Genomic DNA, 16,847 nt, shown 5'->3' on the forward strand with positions numbered 1-16,847 from the left:
TTCGAGCATCTCTTATATCTAATTTGTGATGATTCAGCTATGTTCATAAAAGATGAAGAGCAAAAGCCCAGCTAGTGCAAAGAGAGATTATAATATGTACAACAGATGCATTAAATTAAAATTATCAAAAAGAAAAAATTAAAGAAAATTTCAAGAAAAAATAGAGAACCAATAAAACAGATTTTTTCAGATCGAATTCAAGATGGAGAGATGATCTGTTGGAAGAGTGAGAAAAGGGAAAGATAAAGAATGGAAGATGAAGTGTTCTTACTTCTCATTTCGACCCACGATAGACCTTTCACTTATTTGCTTTTGTTTTCTCGTATTCTCGTTTGTTAAAGGTGCAAAGTTTGGCGATTATTCGATTATCACGAGCGTCACCCAGCAATTCATTAAGCGAGGATAGAACAGCACCGCTGAAATGTAAATACATTTAGTTTTTAACAGCATGCTGAATGTGTAATTCGAGATGTTAAAAATTTCGGTTCGATTTCGCGAGATCGTTCAGGAAAACCCAGTGGAGACGTTCGCCATTCCGAACCACCGTTTTCATTTACTTATTGCGAATTCCGACGAACTGAAATATATTATCAACGTTACTCGCACCCATTTCTCTTTATAATAGCGCACCGATTCTCGCGCTGCATAAAATAGGAATGTGCGCGTCAAGATTTAATTTCATGCAAAACTTATCAACTTTGTGAAAAATACATTTTTTAAATAAATCATTTCAGAGAGAACCGATTATGCATCCTATAAAAACGCATGTATCTCAACGCACACTTTTTTTCCCGCACTGGAAAGTCGCTTGTAAATTTCGGGAAGATAATCTGCTTCGATATCTCTTATCGAGCATGACCTTAGAGAAATTTGATCAAACGATCGCAAGTTATTACACGGGAAATTGTATTGGAAGAGAAACTCCACTAAAAGGGGGGAAAAAAAACAAAATCGACTCAATCGCTTCAACATCGGGGACAATCAAGTCGCGTCGTTCGGTTTTTTTTCCTTGAAATGAAATTGACTTCAACTCTCGCGGAAACCTCCAGATAAATCGGCAACACCTCGGAATCGAAACGACGACAACGACGACGACGGATGCGTCGCCGTTCTCGCCGGAACACTCCGACTCCGGGATTAGCAGCCGATGGCACGGATCATCTCTTCCGTACGGAAAGTTAAAGGAGACGATATTCGTCGTCCCGCTCTAGCGAATGTATGTCTATACGCACATACACACTCTATACTTTGCATGTAAGTAATGCCTATTTTCCAAAGATATACGTTTATGTGAGACACGCACTCTCTTTCACAAACACTGAATCACGCGGGCGATTCCTCGCCTCATGTCGGCTCGCTCGGACCGGTATCCTACCCCTGAATCTCTTCTCCCATTCCTCCCTCTCACCGTACCCTCTTGTTTCACGCGTTTCTATGATCTCTGATTGACATGTGCAACAAAATTCATAAAAACCCTCTCGTTCTTGCGGATTTTGTACTCTGGACGCATTACGCACATATACACAAGCGTCAACACATTACAGAAACGCGCCGCCGCCCATGCCGCTTGAAAATTGCGACGTCGCTCTTCGCAGGGAGATGTGCACATAACACGATTTCGCCCGTGTAATTTTATCTGTTCTCCCACCGATCTTTCGTTGGATACTTAATGTCTTCTCTCGTGTCGGCAACGTCAATTAATAGCAATTCCGGATGAATTAATCCGAGTTGCTAATCTAAAGGATATTTTTATGTTCAATAGAGGATTATTTCAAGTTCTTGCCTAATAGCAAAGAAACGGGATAAATCTATTATAGATCTTTAAGAATACTTTTACATTCATTTTCAAATACAGATCGATTTTAAATTTAATGTAATGATTCGATAAAATTAGAAATTTCCTGTTTTCTCGGAAAAGAAAGTCTTTATATACAATTGCAATCGGTATTAATTAACGTTGCTGTTGGCCCTAACACCTATAATACTAACAAATCTTTCGCTCTCTCATTTTCTCTCTCACACTCGCTATCTCTGTGTACCTCTTTTACACAACACTCTCTATATACAAAAGAATATACTACTTATAGATTACAACGGTGATTTACCGTGAAATTTCTGAATCATCGCAACTCAAAATGGCGTATGCACACGCAGATATATGTGTAATTTTAACGAGGAAAAAATAAAGCTATCAAGAGGTAAGAAAACTAAGAATTATGCCGTTCGTTAATGCTACACCAAATGTATTTTACTATAAACCATTCCTCGACCTTAACTAATTTCGATCAACGGAATCCCTTAATCTTCCGTCTTCGCGAAGAACGGCATAATGCACAAGGAAATGCGATAAGTCGGAATTCGAAAAATGAGTTTTAAATGAATTTAGAAGTTGAAACTCGAACGAATCTAGAAACACGACGGAATCGCGCCCTCCCGTGTTGCTAAATTTATTCGATGGACTAAAGGGATATGTCACGATCCGTGAAATGCAACAGCTGACGACTAAATCGGAAGTTTGGCCTCTTCGACTTTCCCGATCGAGTCGTTCCGCCACCGCCGTCGAGACGCGCTTCGCGTGTGTGTGTTCTTCTATTGTACAATTCGCGATGTTATTCTTTTTCATTTAGTATAAAAAGTCTCATCCGGTGACACGTCAATTTGTACATAGGCAAATCTGAAATTCGTTACACGCTCGACCTCTACACCTTAGACTCTCGACATGCGTACTTTAATGAGGAATCCTTAACGATTAATCCTTACACGCGTATTAATTATGTGATGCTTATGAGTTTATGAGCTACCTATACTAAAGGAAAAAACATACACCACTGAAAGATTATATTTCCTTATATCCGCGATCACGCGTTTATTAGCTACACTCGGATCGCCGCTCAAAGCTACTCTTCTTTTTTTTGTCTTTTTTTTTCTTCTTTTTGCACTGTGCATACGCTTAGTGGAGATGTAATGTTTCGCGGTAAATAGGAGCAAAATTCGAACGATACGCGTCACTCTACACGTGATAATAAAAATCGCTACATGACTCTGCTTCGTTCACGATTTTTTCATCCTCTCTCTCTCCCTCATCCCTCTTCCCCACATGTAATCTCTCTCTCGCGCGCACTCAGCATCTCAGACATCATTACACCACCACCCCATATACAAATAGTAAAGCACATTAAAAACATAGCGGTAAGCTAAGTATTATGTAAATATTGGAAAACTTCCACTAATTCTATGCAAAGTATAGCTTGTAGAATATCATTCATTAAAACTAGAACTTACATGATAATCGAAAAGAGAAAGAAGTATCTGGCCTCTCGCGTGTAACGCGGGGACAACATTCCTTTCTCTGTTCTCTCTCTCTCTTTCTCTTTTTTATCTCTTCTCTCTGTCAAAGCGCCGCTCGGATACTCCTGCCCTTTTCGCGCGATTCGCGCGCGTGACTCGAAAAGAAAAAAAGAATACTAATTCAATCAAAACGGGACGGGCCATCCCATTCTGATCACACGCAGCGATTGTGATTTAGGTACAACTTCGCAATTAACGTATCCTCGTATATTGTTGCCATCCCGAAGATTCACGCTTTCACGCTACAGAATACATTACATTGCAAAATTACAATTGAGCTTAACTGACTATGCCCTGCAGTGTCACTCGTACATTGACAGAAACAAATCAAAACCATCCTGCTTTCCCTCGCTTGCTCGTTAAAATGCATCCTTTTAAATATGTACGTATGTGCGCGCCAACGTGCGAGAACATCGGTAGCGACACATTGTGTCTGCGTAAATTTGCCAAAGTATCGTATCTTCCCGCTGATGGAACGATCGCGACTTTGACTCAGATTGGCTAAAATTTATTTCAAACTGGATCATAAATTGAAATAAGTTTTCCCACATCCCTTGCGATTGGTGCGGAGTAAGGTAATCTGACAAATCTCGCGTACACGCCAAAAATACCTGCAAAACACTCAACACAACTCGATATTCATCATTACGCGTCAACTCGTCTCCCGGAATAAACAGATCATCTTTCTACGTTAGAAAACGAATGTGTAAACGGAGACGAGAGAACTCTATTTGACTTTCTATCCAGTGTCCACGAATCATAATAATAAGAGAGGAAGTGCGATCATTTGTTCCCAAGTTTCGGTGTATCATAGTGTTTAAAAGAATATAATTTAAAGTAATTATTTAACGATTTTACTTGTTGAATCGCGGTGGTCTCCTCAACCGTGTTATCAGCTCCGTTCTGACAGTCCTGGCGTAATTCGGCGTGGCGTACTGATCAGTCACCGCGATCGTGCTCTGAAGGCTCTGTATGAATATGGAAGAATCCTGTATCTGACCTACGCTCGCCGCTGCCGCCGCCGCCGCCGCCGCTGCTTGATACTGATACTGGCTGTTAGTTATGTCGGCTGTCGTCGGATAGTGACTCGGTTGCACGAATTGCGGCGGATTCTCGTACTGCGGATACGGAATCGAGCTCTCCGCGGAGAACTGTGGTATCACCGGGTTGACGTTGACCGGCGTGGTGGGATAGCTGCCTGGGTCGTAGGTCTGATACTGGTTCAGCTGGCCGATCTGCGTGGTGTTAAACGGCGGCGATTGTGGGAACTGCGCGGCGGTCTCGGAGAATAGCACGTTTGCGACCGTCGGCTGCGGAAAGGGTTCCGGCCTCGCGTACGGTGGAATATTCGCCGTTACCGCGCTATTCAGATTCTGCACGTTTGGCGGTATGCCGGCGGCGATCGGCGAGGTACCGTATCCGTGGAACGTGGCCTGCGAACGACCGGTGTGATCGCTCAGATCCTTTATGCCACCGCTCTGTAGCGTGCTCATGACATTAAGTTTGGACTTGGTGCCGCCACCGACACCACCACCGCCACCGATGCCACTTCCGCCGATCATCTCGTTACCGTGCTTGATACGTGCGTCCGTCAACAACGGATGCCGCACGTTAACGATGCTCTGCGGGGCGCGTAGCGGTGGAAAGTTGATCGGTGCCATCTTCGGCATCGAGCCCTGCTGCTGTTCTAATGCCTTGCGCGCAATCGCAAACGCACTGTTGTCATTCCTTTGACAGACCTGCGAATTGTACGGCGTGCTGGACGGCGTGTAGGTCTCCCTGTGCGAAGCCGGCGTCGCGGTCGACGACTGTTGCGCGAACCTTAATGGAAGATTGGTAGCCATCGACCCAGGGATGCCGGTACCGGTCTTGTAATCCGGATTGTTCGCAGACATTGGTTCTTTGTAATCCGATTGTATTGGATAATTCTTGATACCGGAATCCGTTTCATTTGAAAATTTCTTCGGAGTGGTGTAATCTTTTTTCATCGGGTTCTCGTGCGTGGTGCCGCTTATACAGGTACTGACAGATCGTACGCTATTGAACGTGGAACTACTGGATTGCTTCGTGGTGATAGATGCGCTTTTCGTCGCGTTGTGCGAGTCACTCGAGGACTTGAGATTATCGTTATTACCGTCATGCTTTTTCATCGAGTTAATTTTGCCAGCGGCAATTGAGCTACCAGACGTAGAGTGTAAAGCATCTTTGTTGCTCGCTATACTGCTCGTTACCTTGCCAGGCAACTTGGATGTTCTGTTCTTACTTCCCATGTGATTTTGTCCGCTTTTTCCCTTGTCGGAGATCTGATTATTGACCGGTAATACCTTGATATCCGTATTATTGTTCTGATTATTAGATGCCAGATTATGGGGCTTGCAGGTGATAGTGACAGCTGGCAGGAGCAAAGCGCTGGCTCACTTCTTGGTCATGATTTTCAGATATTCCAGAGCATTTTGAGCAGCACTGGCTTGAGCATCTTTACTAGTCGCGCCGCAACCATAGCAAACTGCTACTGGTAGGGTAGACAGTTGCACAAGGCACTGGAATTTACCTAGAAGATGAAGCAATGTAGTCTTTAAGCTGCAGCTATATAGCACTATTTATAAATAATTTTTTTATCTTATTTTTATCTTTTTTCGACACGTACTATTAACTACGCAATTTTGATAAAATCGTCTTGACACATGATAACATGTGACACTAAGAGGTCACAGATATCAGATATATACACACACAGACATTAGTCAATCTGCGTCATGTTTAGTACAGTTCAACGTGTAAAATTGATGAACACAGACACATTTGAGAGGTGAAATACTATTTGCAAGTAGTGGTAAGAGTGTTCTAGTATAGTAAGCAATAGTACAAAAATATGCAATATGGCAATTTTAACACCAGCTAAAAGGGCTCTGAGAAAAGAGATCAAGGATATTCTTAAAAACATAAGCATAGAAGAAAGAAAGGAGCAATCTGCAATCGTGTTTAAAAAGGTGAGAAAGGTTAATAAAATCAATAATTTCCAACAGCCCGCCAGAGAAGCTTATTGAAGAGGTTATGTTTTAATAAAGAAGCATATTTTATAAAACAATCGTAATATTTGCAAGATTATCTCATTGCTGTCGTGTTATTTACAGCTGTGTCATTTGAAGCAATATCAGGAGAGCACGAGAATTTCCTTGTACTTGAGTACTACGGATGAAATCGATACTCTGCCAATCTTGAAAGACATATTCGATAGGGGAAAAGAAGCATTTGTACCACAGTATCATGGAAAAACTATGGAAATGGTGAAACTTAAGTCCATGAAGGATTACGAGGCATTGCCACTGACAAAATGGAACATTAAACAACCAAGCGCTACTGAGCATCGTGAAAACGCATTAGAAACAGGTAAGCTCGACATGATGACAAAAAACAATACATTTTATAAGGTATATTTTATAAAATTCATTGTTTAATGAATTCTATAAATTGTCTATAGGTGGATTAGATTTAGTAATTTTACCAGGTGTTGCTTTCACAATAAATGGTGAGCTTTTGCTCAATAAATTACACATTTTGTAATTCCTGTATACGTAACCGTTTCATCTTTATTATTAATTAGGAAAACGTTTGGGGCATGGAATGGGTTACTACGACAAGTACTTAAAAAGATGTTTCAAAAATCAGACGATAAGGCCATATCTAGTTGCAGTTGGATTTAAAGAACAAATACAAGAAGACATTCCTGTTAATGAAAATGATGTACCTGTTGACATCGTACTTACGGGACAATAAATAATGTAATAAAAAAAATATGCAACTTTATTCTATGCATTTCACAGCCATGTAAGCTAAAACCTCCCTTATATTATATAATTCATCATTGAGAGATCAACACTTACCACTGATAGATTTCTCTTCAATATCAACATAGGTTACTTCAAACTGTTGCTCCGACGCAATTTCTTGTAAAAATTGTACCAAATTTACATCCCCATCATTGAAACAAGTATTCTGCAACAAAATTAGAATGATTTGCACTTGCAGTCGATTCCAATTTAATGTTGTAGAGGCAAAAAAATAATTTCTTTCTAGCTTGATGACAAACGAGGGAATTACATTTATTCTTCTATTCACCTCATCAAACTCTTAAATACAAACCTGCAGTTGAAAAAGCTTAACACCTGTGGACGACTTGAGACTCTTGTGAAATTTCGAAACTTGGATACTATGTATTGTTGTCAGTGTCGAAATTTTGCTACCTTTCAGATCGGCATAACGGGCGTTCACGTTTGCGTTTCTTTGCACAATCTATAATGGACAATTAATATACATGTAAAACTTTTCGTTAAAAGCACATACGTTACAAAAATGCTTTATTAATAGCTATTTCACATTTACATAAAAACTTAAATGAAGTGGATATGACCCAAGCATAATTACTTTTAAAAAAAACTGTAAAAACAACTATACAGAAATTGCACATTGTAATGCGATATTACCTAAGTAACGGTCCGTTATAGATTTAAACTGATCGGAAAGATAGCTCGTATTATACTAAGTGGCATTAACCCTTTGCAGTTCGTGATTCGCGTCAAAAGTTACAATCACGACGACACTGTGCCGTTAGCGGACTGTAATGGGTTAAAGCTAAAATCACTTCCACTTCTCTAAATGCATACACATTCGTATAATACACATACACGCACGCATACACACGCACGCACACATACGCACACATACACACACATACAACATACACATCACTTAAAAAAAAAAGATTCATTATTTGCCTTCTCAACTCGTGGTCACATATGACAGCCATTGTAGGATTTCTATCCTTCTGATCACACATCATGCCCTGGTATTTTGTTAAATATTTTTACGAATTTTAAAAGAGAAATGCTTTAACTCCAGATAATTCTGATCAATGAGATCAAGGTATGTTAAAAATACAAGATTGAAATATTCAAACATCAAAATAACGATAAAAAGGGATTAAATGCGCATCGAAATTTAAAAATAGGCAATATCTATTGCCTAAAATCGCGACAAAGTGGAAATTACCTCATCCTCGTCCACAGCAGGGGCCTGATTATTCATATCGTGTAAAGCTTGCCACATCTTATGGGCGGCATGCCTCTTTGCGACTTTTTTACTCTTTCCTTGACCCACTTCGCGATACTTTAGAATTGAACAAACAATAGTGAATTGTCTCTCGTGAGGTAAACCTTCTTCACCCTCCATCGAGTATTTTGGGGGTGGCCAGTGACGCGACATACACATTTCTTGTAAGGCTCCGATTGGATTATTCACTATTTTTTCCTCCCCGTATGTTTGTAGTTCTTGTAAATTTTGTGAGCTACAATAAAAACGCACGATGTATATCGAGTTTATATTATTATAACGCAACTATTTCCGCATACAATTTCGGATCACCCTAAATAATGTGCTTACTCGGGTAAACTATTTGGAAGAGGAGATTCTACGCCTTCGGTATTCACACCAATCAGTTTGTCCAGCACAGCCTTCGCGGCGGCGTGTTTCGCCTCCTTTTTGGATCTGCCAGTCCCCATCGCTGAAACAATTGGATCTGCTTCTGAATAGTGATGCACTTATCGATCAACGGCGCGCCGCCGTCATCCGCGAGAACGAGTGCGCAACGAGTCATACGAACCAACGACGTCGGCGACTGTGACTCTGTAACGAAATGTAGGCTCGTGAATTGCCCCCTCGATCTGGACCAGCTCGTACTTGGGTATCGTGCCCCGGCGAGAGAGCAATTCTTGAAGAACTGAAACGGGGGTTTTGCTGGGTAACGACTTCATCTCCAAACGCGCCGCTTCGTGTAATGGTAGTTTCTCTAACATCATGGCATGTAATGTTACGCGAACTCTATTACGACGATTGACGTTGTTTGAATGATTAGGTACGCCACCCACACCAGCCATCATGTTAGGCCCGACCTGCGGTGGTTGGTGCATTTCCTCCATTGTAATGTTCTGAAAGTCAAAGCACACGAGTGTTATGAAGCTGTAACCTTCCTCCAATGTCAAAGCTGCCAATGATATACAGAAAAATAATATACAAAACGACCGAGAACTTGCCGATATTTTTCTCCCACTTGTCTAATCACGGTACGTAATAGCGTTAAAAAAAAAAAGAGGAAAGAAAAACACTTGCGAATTTGAAGCGAGGAATCGAGACAAAGCTTATCTCGCGTCTTGACACCTGTATTTATCTTACTGAACAATGACACCGCGTATACAGGAGCTAATTAGAGCGTTCGTGTTCTTTACGATTTCGTCTTCAGCCTATCTCAACCTACAGGTATCGAAATCGCGGCGAGTGTTTCAAATTTCCGGGGGACCACGGGGGTGGCATGATAACGCGACGTCATTGAGCAACGGTCGAATCGCCGGCGCCGGCGGCGAGGTCGGTGTCGTCCGCGCGAAACGCGACGCAGTTCGCAGCAGCCGGTCTCTCTCACCGCGACGGATGGAGTCGAGGGAGACCGGCATGGCCGCCATGATTGTTATAGAACCCATCGATTGACCGTAACGGAAATATTATACGCGCCGGAACTCGCCGGGAACGGGGCTGTCGTCGCACGCGGAACGCGCGTACGACCCGGACGGGATGTCGTCTCGTGGCGACGGCGACGACGGAGGCGGCCGTGACTCTCGGAGACATGTAGCAACATCGTCGTCGTCATCGTCGTAGTCTTCGTCGTGACCGTGATCGCGGTCGCCGGTCGCCGTGTATGTACGCGCATATACGCGTGTACATACACGTATCATCCGCCGTGCGGTTCGATCTCGCGCGGGCTAAAGTCACCGGGGGGAAGGGAGCAACAAACACGCGCGTCCTTCGATGACGGGCACTTACGTTTTTCGGGGAGACGTAGCTGCGTGGAGAAATACGTTCAGCCGGCTCCTAACGTCAAGCCAATTCCTATGCGAAAAGCGAATCCCGCTTTTTGTGATCGATCCAAGTCTCACAAAAAGCTTGATCCGTTTGACGACAGAAAAATGGTTCACTGGTTAGCGAAGAATCCCTTCCTCGTTCGCAGCTCTGCGATATCTGTGAGGGTTGCCCATGACCGTTCGTGTATGCATTACGTGCGCCGCCGATATGTCTCTAGGCGCCGCGGCTAGTAACATTCGCGAGCGCCGGCAACGGGAGAGGGAAGACTCTCGCACGTGGACGTGGACGGTTCACGATCCTGATTGGCGCACGTCAGATAGACGGCGTATCCAGCGTATCGAATTACATGCACATCATCGGCGAAATAGAAATTATTTTATAAAATTAAAATGAAAATAATCTAAAATTGATATTTGACTAGTTCAACGCGTGAACGGACACACGTGTTTGGAGCGACGGCTAATCAGCTGTAAAATTGACGCCGCGACATACGGTCGCAAACGCAAAGTGACGCGAGAGGATCTTGATCGAGAGAAGGTACGCGAGAAAAAGTGCTTCTCACACCAGATAAAGGATCAGAGGGAATCTGCTTCGCAAGAATTCTTCCTCTTTTTATGTCGGCGCTTTTACCTCGACACATGTGCAGTTTAATTAATAATTGTATGCGCCGCGTGCACCAGCACGTCTACGTCACGTGCTGCGTTAATGGCGTCACCTTTTTTTCGCCCCCCTCACCCTCTGCGTCACTCCGGCCGGGGATTCGGTTGGCCTCGCGTCGTTTGACGCGTTCCGTATGCGAGCCACTGTGGGTCGTTTACTCTCGAGGCGGCGTTATTTGTAAACGATAAATCGACGTTCGGCGCGAGTATGGGCCGCTACAGGAGGTAAGCGAGAACGTTGCCGTTGGCGAACGCGGAACGGGAGCGAGCGAGATCGTCCGGAGCGCTATCTACTCTCCGCGTCGACGGGAGACCGCCGCTCGCGGCGTGAAAGGCTCGTCGGCTTTCTGTCATGTAAATGTCGAATCCTCCCTTCGGTACTTTTACGATCTCTCGTACGCGACAGCGACTCGCGAATGAATGAAACTCTCGAGTCAATTCTTCCAGCTGACTTCTCACCTAAGAAAGAAATTTGGAAAAGCTGCCTGAATCACATGCGCAACTTCTTTCAGTCGTAGTCGCGACCGGGACAGGCGGCGAAGATCGCGCACTCGCTCGCGGAGCAGATCGCCGCGCGACAGGAGGAGCTGGGGCGGGGGCGTCAGCGGCGGGGGACGCGACAGGCCGTCCAGCAGTCGCAACAGTCGCGGGCAGCCGGGCGCGAATCTGAGGAAGCCGCGATGGGATCTCAGCCGACTGGAGCCCTTCAAGAAGGACTTCTACATTCCCCACGACGCGGTGCAGAATCGAGACCCGCGCGTCGTGGAGCAGTACAGGGCCGAAAAGGAGATCACTCTCAGAGGGAAAAGCATCCCCAATCCAGTTTTCGACTTCGACGAGGCAGGTTTCCCGGACTACGTCCTGAGAGAGATCAGGTAAGCAGGTGATGTTGACGGAGGGAAAGTTTCAGTATTTTTTTTATTTACCTTTGTTTTGCATCGTAGAAGACAAGGTTTCAACGAACCTACTTCGATCCAAGCACAAGGGTGGCCTATCGCGTTAAGTGGACGGGACATGGTAGGCATTGCATCCACGGGCTCAGGAAAGACACTGTCCTATATACTACCTGCGATAGTTCACATCAACAGTCAGCCGAAACTGAGTCGCAAAGATGGACCAATTGCATTGGTGTTGGCGCCTACGCGAGAACTTGCCCAACAAATTCAGCAGGTCGCTGATGATTTTGGACATTCATCAGGCATCAGAAACACCTGCTTATATGGTGGAGCACCAAAGGGTGCTCAGGCTAGAGATCTGGACTGCGGTGTAGAAATAGTCATTGCTACACCGGGTAGATTACTAGATTTTCTTGAGTCTGGCAAAACGAATCTGAAAAGATGTACATATTTGGTATTAGATGAGGCTGACAGGATGTTGGACATGGGATTTGAACCACAAATCAGAAAGATCATAGAACAAATTAGACCAGACAGGCAAACGCTCATGTGGTCAGCCACCTGGCCTAAGGAAGTAAAAAATTTAGCCGAAGATTTTCTTAAGGATTATGCTCAAATCAACGTTGGCTCTTTGCAACTTTCAGCAAATCATAATATATTGCAAATAATTGATGTATGTCAGGAGTATGAGAAAGAGACTAAGTGAGTATAAGAAAGAGTTTCGAGTAGTTCTAGCTTATTCAGTTGCTATTAGTTATTAACATTAATTAACAGTTTTATCAGTCTTGAAAAAGGAGTTATCATCACATTTTTATAGATTAAGTACTCTCTTGAAGGAGATAATGGCAGAGAGTGAGAATAAAACCATAGTATTTATCGAAACGAAACGTAGAGTGGATGAGATAACGAGAAAGATGAAACGCGACGGTTGGCCAGCGGTTTGTATTCATGGCGACAAGACGCAGCAAGAACGAGATTGGGTTTTACAAGGTACTCACAAATATCTTCTATCTAGATTTTTTTTACAAAACATTACATGATTGCGCGTGATTCTACATACGTTTAACTTGTAGATTTCAGAACAGGCAAAGCACCAATCCTTGTTGCTACAGACGTTGCTGCACGCGGTCTTGGTAAGTCATTCGAATTTCTCGACTATCCATGACGCAACGATGTCGTGTATCAATCAGTTTTTTCTGCAACATGGAAAACTGGTTAATCAGTATTAATTTTTCCCCAAAATTATGAAAATTTTTTTTCTCTTTTTTACAATGCTCTATTCTGACTGAAAGTATAACAAATCTTGACTGCAATGTAACGTTCCGTTGAAAGATACGAGCAATTTGCATATCAACATTTTTTTAATCACAAGAAAATATTAAAAGTTTAATTTTATGCCATATGAAATTGGAATATACATGGTACATAAATTATATAGTATAAGATTAGTGATATTAGATAAATCAAAATCTGTATGCAAAGAATAACAGAGACCAAATGTTTCCGTTCAAGTTTTTTTTTGCGTAGAAATTAATCTTGGTTTAACTGAATTTAGATTTCATTTGTTAAATGTACGTATATTGTGCGTGCAACGCTGTCTATTGTAACATATATTCAAGTTTAGATCTCTTTCTATGAACGAGACGTTACAATTTTAACGCGTTTAAAGTCAACAAAAGAATGTAGGAGGAAGGAATAGGGCAAAAAAGGCAAAAAAGCATATTAAAGCAAGAGGATGGTTGGAGGTAATCATACAGCTAACGCGGTTGGATCTTTGTTTGTATTGCAGAGGCACATTGCGCGCAGGCCCACGCTGGGTAATGCAAAGCATATCGGGGGTGCCCGCCGCCGCTCTTTGTTCGGTGGTGCACTGGTTTGCATTGTCTGCGCTGGCCGCGACGCCGTGCCTCTATTCGTCCGTCCGTCAATCGCGTGTGAAGGGCCAAGTCCGGGCCAAATCGGGATCTACTACTACTACTACTCTACTACTACTACTACTACTTTACCTACCTACCTACATACTGGATATCAGTCCTACTGCGCTGCGCTGTACGCCATCCGGGCTGGCTGGCCAGGTCGTTGTTGCCAGAATAGAGTCCCCTGCGCTGGCACGCTCAAGCTAATCAGACAACCAACAACGTTGGTCCGTTGAGGCGGTGGCATGTGATAGCAGATATGCCAGAGCCTCTCTTAGCGCGCCCTGCGCCCTGCGCCCTGCGCCTGTAGCGACAGAGTGGCGGAGGCAGTAGCTGGAGCGAGCGCAAATAGCCAGGCCCTGCCCGTACGTTGCTAGCGAAACACTCGCCCACTGCCTAATATTTTAGTATTACATAATTCAAATTTGATTGATTGACATATACATACACACATCATACGTATACACACACACATACACACACACACACATACACACACGGAGAAAGAGAGACTACATACAAGACATATATCATAGTCATATATGAATTCATATACGCGTATATATAAATACATTTATCTGTTGTTCGTGTAAATTATTATCATTTTACAGATAATGTCAAAATTAAACCAACTAGTCAATCTAGTGTGCATATGTATACATATATATACGTGTATAAATACGCAACATTCATAAACCTACCATTTTAAACTGTATGTATGCATTTTCTTATTCCTCTTTCCTTTTTAGTCCTTATGATAACTACATTATACATCAGTCGCATTTCATCATATTAATTATTATATCATCATGTGAGCTTGTCATGTAACAATTCTGATCTTTTTTCTAATTACTGGTATAATACATACATTAAAATTTTCAACATATCTCAATTTTAATCTTTTTACTAAATACTCGTAAAATAAAACAAGGGTATCATATTATATTTAAGAGAGAAAGATCAGGATCGTTCCCGGTTTGTTTTTGTTTTCCGTTTTTGCATACATACATGGTACATTTAAACGCTCTCTAAATAAATATGTGTAATACGTAATTATTGATTAAATGATAAAAAATATTACATCAAAAAATTGCTTTTCTATAGAATTCTTTACATAAATCAAATTTTTTTGTCATCAGTGCTAAAAAAGGAGCAACGCAACTATTCGAATTATTATCTTCTCAGAGAGCGTATTGAACGTTATAATTTACTATAGTGTATACAGTCCGGTAATATTCCATTCATACTCGACTCGCGGTGTTTCACAATCCTTGCGACACTACTACTTTCTTAACCCATATCTGTCCTCAACGCTGGAAATCTACCAAGATGCGGCCGGTCTAATGCCAACTCTTAATTTCAGACGTTGAAGACGTCAAGTTTGTCATCAATTTTGACTACCCCTCCTGTTCCGAGGATTATGTTCATCGCATCGGCCGTACCGGTCGCCGACAGAAAACCGGCACGGCATACACCTTCTTTACGCCTAACAACGCCAACAAGGCTAACGATCTGATACAAGTGCTGAAGGAAGCGAATCAAGTGATAAATCCGAAACTGCTGGAACTCGCTGACAGTAAAGCTGGCGGCTATGGCAGAAACAGAGGTATCTCTAAGACAATTGCTGAAAGAGACACGTAAAGTTTATTCGTTTATAAAGATAGTTTGGATTGGCATTGATAGGTGGAAGAAATCGATGGCGATCACGAGGTGGCGGCGGCGGTGGAGGCGGAGGCGGTGGTGGTCGTAACGGAAAAGAACGCAGCTACTCGCGAAGTAGAAGTCGAAGCTACAGTAGAGAACGCAACGGCCGCAGCAGTCGACGAAGCTACAGTCGTAGTTACTCGCGAAGTCGTAGCCCCGTCAGCAATCGTAACGGTAAATCGCTATACTATCCGAGGAACTATTGATCCCTTGGGGGCTTGGACCGATACTAACGAGAAATCGTTTCCCCGCAGAAGTTATTGGCAAGAGTTATTGGAGTAGCGAGAGATGATCTTCCAGCGATGGATAAATGTGTATTACAACGCAGGTAATTTTTTTCTGTCTTTTTTTTTATCTACAGAAACGAGTTGTAACGAACTATTTCAACGACACATTCGCTACTCGTGAAAAATAACACGTTCACGCTGAATTCGGTGGGATACGAATATGTAATATTTACTATATAAATCAATTTGATTTGTAGTATTATTTATAATACCATTTATTAAATAATATTATAAATATATTACTATTATAATTCGATTTTTTATCTGTATATATTATCAATTTATAATATTTTATATTTATAAATCTTTTGTGTACAGCAGTTTTTAGCTTGCACCAATGCACACTACGTGTATTCCACCGAATTTGGCAGCCAGATTCTTGACATACGATAGTTTACTGACCACATTTACACGAATTTTTAATATCAGCTTCAATAATGATGAAACGTCACTATGTTATTATAAGGCAAATTTTTACTGGGTATGCTTGCAAAGCTACCGAAGCATATTCGAATAGAGATTTACCGTGTACTTGCTAGTGATAGAAACGGTAGAATGTACTATCATTTTTTACTTCCTTTTGCATCCCCATGCTGCATCTAATTTCTTCCTTTTTCAAGTGTTATCGATATACACCGGTAGATTAGATAATGCAAATCCATTACGGCATAAACTACCGTTTATACGTTTTTATAATGCTAATCCTCACTTTAATCCTTATACGCTCACCCGATATTGAGAAAGGACCAGGATGATGTGAGCGAATAATGTATAAATCTAATCATTATGTGCGAATTAAACTTCCAATCTGTAACGATATTTAATTAGTACGTATTTATAGATCGTAAATTATAGACTAGCGCGCGCTTATTTGTAATTCATCCGTCTGTATTTAGATAATTATGACAAATGACATAGTAACACTCGATGTACAGTATTTGACAACGTGATAAATAAATTCATAAATGTCTACATTTTGTATTTTAATATTCTTGTGTGCACGTCTCTATGGGAATAGTTTAACTTTTTCAACAATTATGTCATCAATTACTTACCTGTAATAAACTTGTCAACGCTATCTGTTAATTATACGTACCATCGATTTAGCAAAGGAATTTATCAGTACAT

General features: G+C 42.1%; 3 protein-coding genes across 8 annotated transcripts; 2 read left to right on the forward strand and 1 right to left on the reverse strand.

Annotated features, from left to right (window-relative positions):
• Nucleotides 1–5,632: 5,632 nt before the first annotated feature.
• LOC105831136 (RISC-loading complex subunit tarbp2) lies at nt 5,633–10,548 on the reverse strand. 4 transcript variants are annotated; one of them, XM_012671052.3, is made up of 7 exons: nt 10,219–10,548; nt 9,008–9,332; nt 8,788–8,908; nt 8,398–8,692; nt 7,492–7,641; nt 7,233–7,344; nt 5,633–5,899 (listed from the first exon to the last, which is right to left on the reverse strand). In XM_012671052.3, exons 2-7 carry the CDS (start codon nt 9,321–9,323, stop codon nt 5,763–5,765), a joined length of 1,131 nt encoding a protein of 376 aa, XP_012526506.1. In that variant the 5' UTR covers nt 9,324–9,332; nt 10,219–10,548; the 3' UTR covers nt 5,633–5,762. The 4 variants fall into 4 exon arrangements, with proteins under 4 accessions (XP_012526506.1, XP_012526505.1, XP_012526509.1 ...); XM_012671051.3 differs by having other exon boundaries at nt 8,788–8,923; nt 10,219–10,472; XM_012671055.3 differs by lacking the exon at nt 7,492–7,641 and having other exon boundaries at nt 10,219–10,539.
• Nucleotides 5,958–7,155, forward strand: LOC105831137 (5-formyltetrahydrofolate cyclo-ligase). Of its 2 annotated transcripts, XM_012671056.3 has the most exons (4): nt 5,964–6,338; nt 6,483–6,738; nt 6,830–6,877; nt 6,953–7,155. In XM_012671056.3, the coding sequence occupies exons 1-4, from the start codon at nt 6,228–6,230 to the stop codon at nt 7,123–7,125; spliced, it is 588 nt and encodes a 195-aa protein (XP_012526510.1). In that variant the 5' UTR covers nt 5,964–6,227; the 3' UTR covers nt 7,126–7,155. The 2 variants fall into 2 exon arrangements, with proteins under 2 accessions (XP_012526511.1, XP_012526510.1); XM_012671057.3 differs by lacking the exon at nt 6,830–6,877 and having other exon boundaries at nt 5,958–6,338.
• Nucleotides 10,549–10,850: 302 nt separating the features above from the next.
• Nucleotides 10,851–16,691, forward strand: LOC105831131 (probable ATP-dependent RNA helicase DDX17). 2 transcript variants are annotated; one of them, XM_012671042.3, is made up of 9 exons: nt 10,851–11,141; nt 11,429–11,791; nt 11,861–12,514; nt 12,630–12,802; nt 12,886–12,945; nt 15,092–15,334; nt 15,412–15,606; nt 15,687–15,760; nt 16,464–16,691. In XM_012671042.3, exons 1-8 carry the CDS (start codon nt 11,125–11,127, stop codon nt 15,722–15,724), a joined length of 1,743 nt encoding a protein of 580 aa, XP_012526496.1. In that variant the 5' UTR covers nt 10,851–11,124; the 3' UTR covers nt 15,725–15,760; nt 16,464–16,691. The 2 variants fall into 2 exon arrangements, with proteins under 2 accessions (XP_012526496.1, XP_028049568.1); XM_028193767.2 differs by having other exon boundaries at nt 15,687–16,691.
• Nucleotides 16,692–16,847: the final 156 nt, after the last annotated feature.

Source organism: Monomorium pharaonis, chromosome 11 (genome assembly GCF_013373865.1).
Source record: "Monomorium pharaonis isolate MP-MQ-018 chromosome 11, ASM1337386v2, whole genome shotgun sequence".
Lineage (NCBI taxonomy): Eukaryota > Metazoa > Arthropoda > Insecta > Hymenoptera > Formicidae > Monomorium > Monomorium pharaonis.

What these genes read in the sequence shown, in the direction of transcription:
- LOC105831137 (XM_012671056.3), top strand. Translation starts at nt 6,228, where the DNA reads ATGGCAATTTTAACACCAGCTAAAAGGGCTCTGAGAAAAGAGATCAAG. An exon ending in CTGCAATCGTGTTTAAAAAG is followed by an intron (nt 6,339 to 6,482) that starts GTGAGAAAGGTT and finishes TGTTATTTACAG; the next exon opens with CTGTGTCATTTGAAGCAATA. An exon ending in TGTTGCTTTCACAATAAATG is followed by an intron (nt 6,878 to 6,952) that starts GTGAGCTTTTGC and finishes ATTATTAATTAG; the next exon opens with GAAAACGTTTGGGGCATGGA.
- LOC105831131 (XM_028193767.2), top strand. An exon ending in GAGTATGAGAAAGAGACTAA is followed by an intron (nt 12,515 to 12,629) that starts GTGAGTATAAGA and finishes ACATTTTTATAG; the next exon opens with ATTAAGTACTCTCTTGAAGG. An exon ending in ACGAGATTGGGTTTTACAAG is followed by an intron (nt 12,803 to 12,885) that starts GTACTCACAAAT and finishes TTTAACTTGTAG; the next exon opens with ATTTCAGAACAGGCAAAGCA.
- LOC105831136 (XM_012671051.3), bottom strand. Translation starts at nt 9,323, where the DNA reads ATGGAGGAAATGCACCAACCACCGCAGGTCGGGCCTAACATGATGGCT. An exon ending in CACAGTCGCCGACGTCGTTG is followed by an intron (nt 8,924 to 9,007) that starts GTTCGTATGACT and finishes ATTCAGAAGCAG; the next exon opens with ATCCAATTGTTTCAGCGATG. An exon ending in TTAAGCTTTTTCAACTGCAG is followed by an intron (nt 7,345 to 7,491) that starts GTTTGTATTTAA and finishes ATTTTGTTGCAG; the next exon opens with AATACTTGTTTCAATGATGG.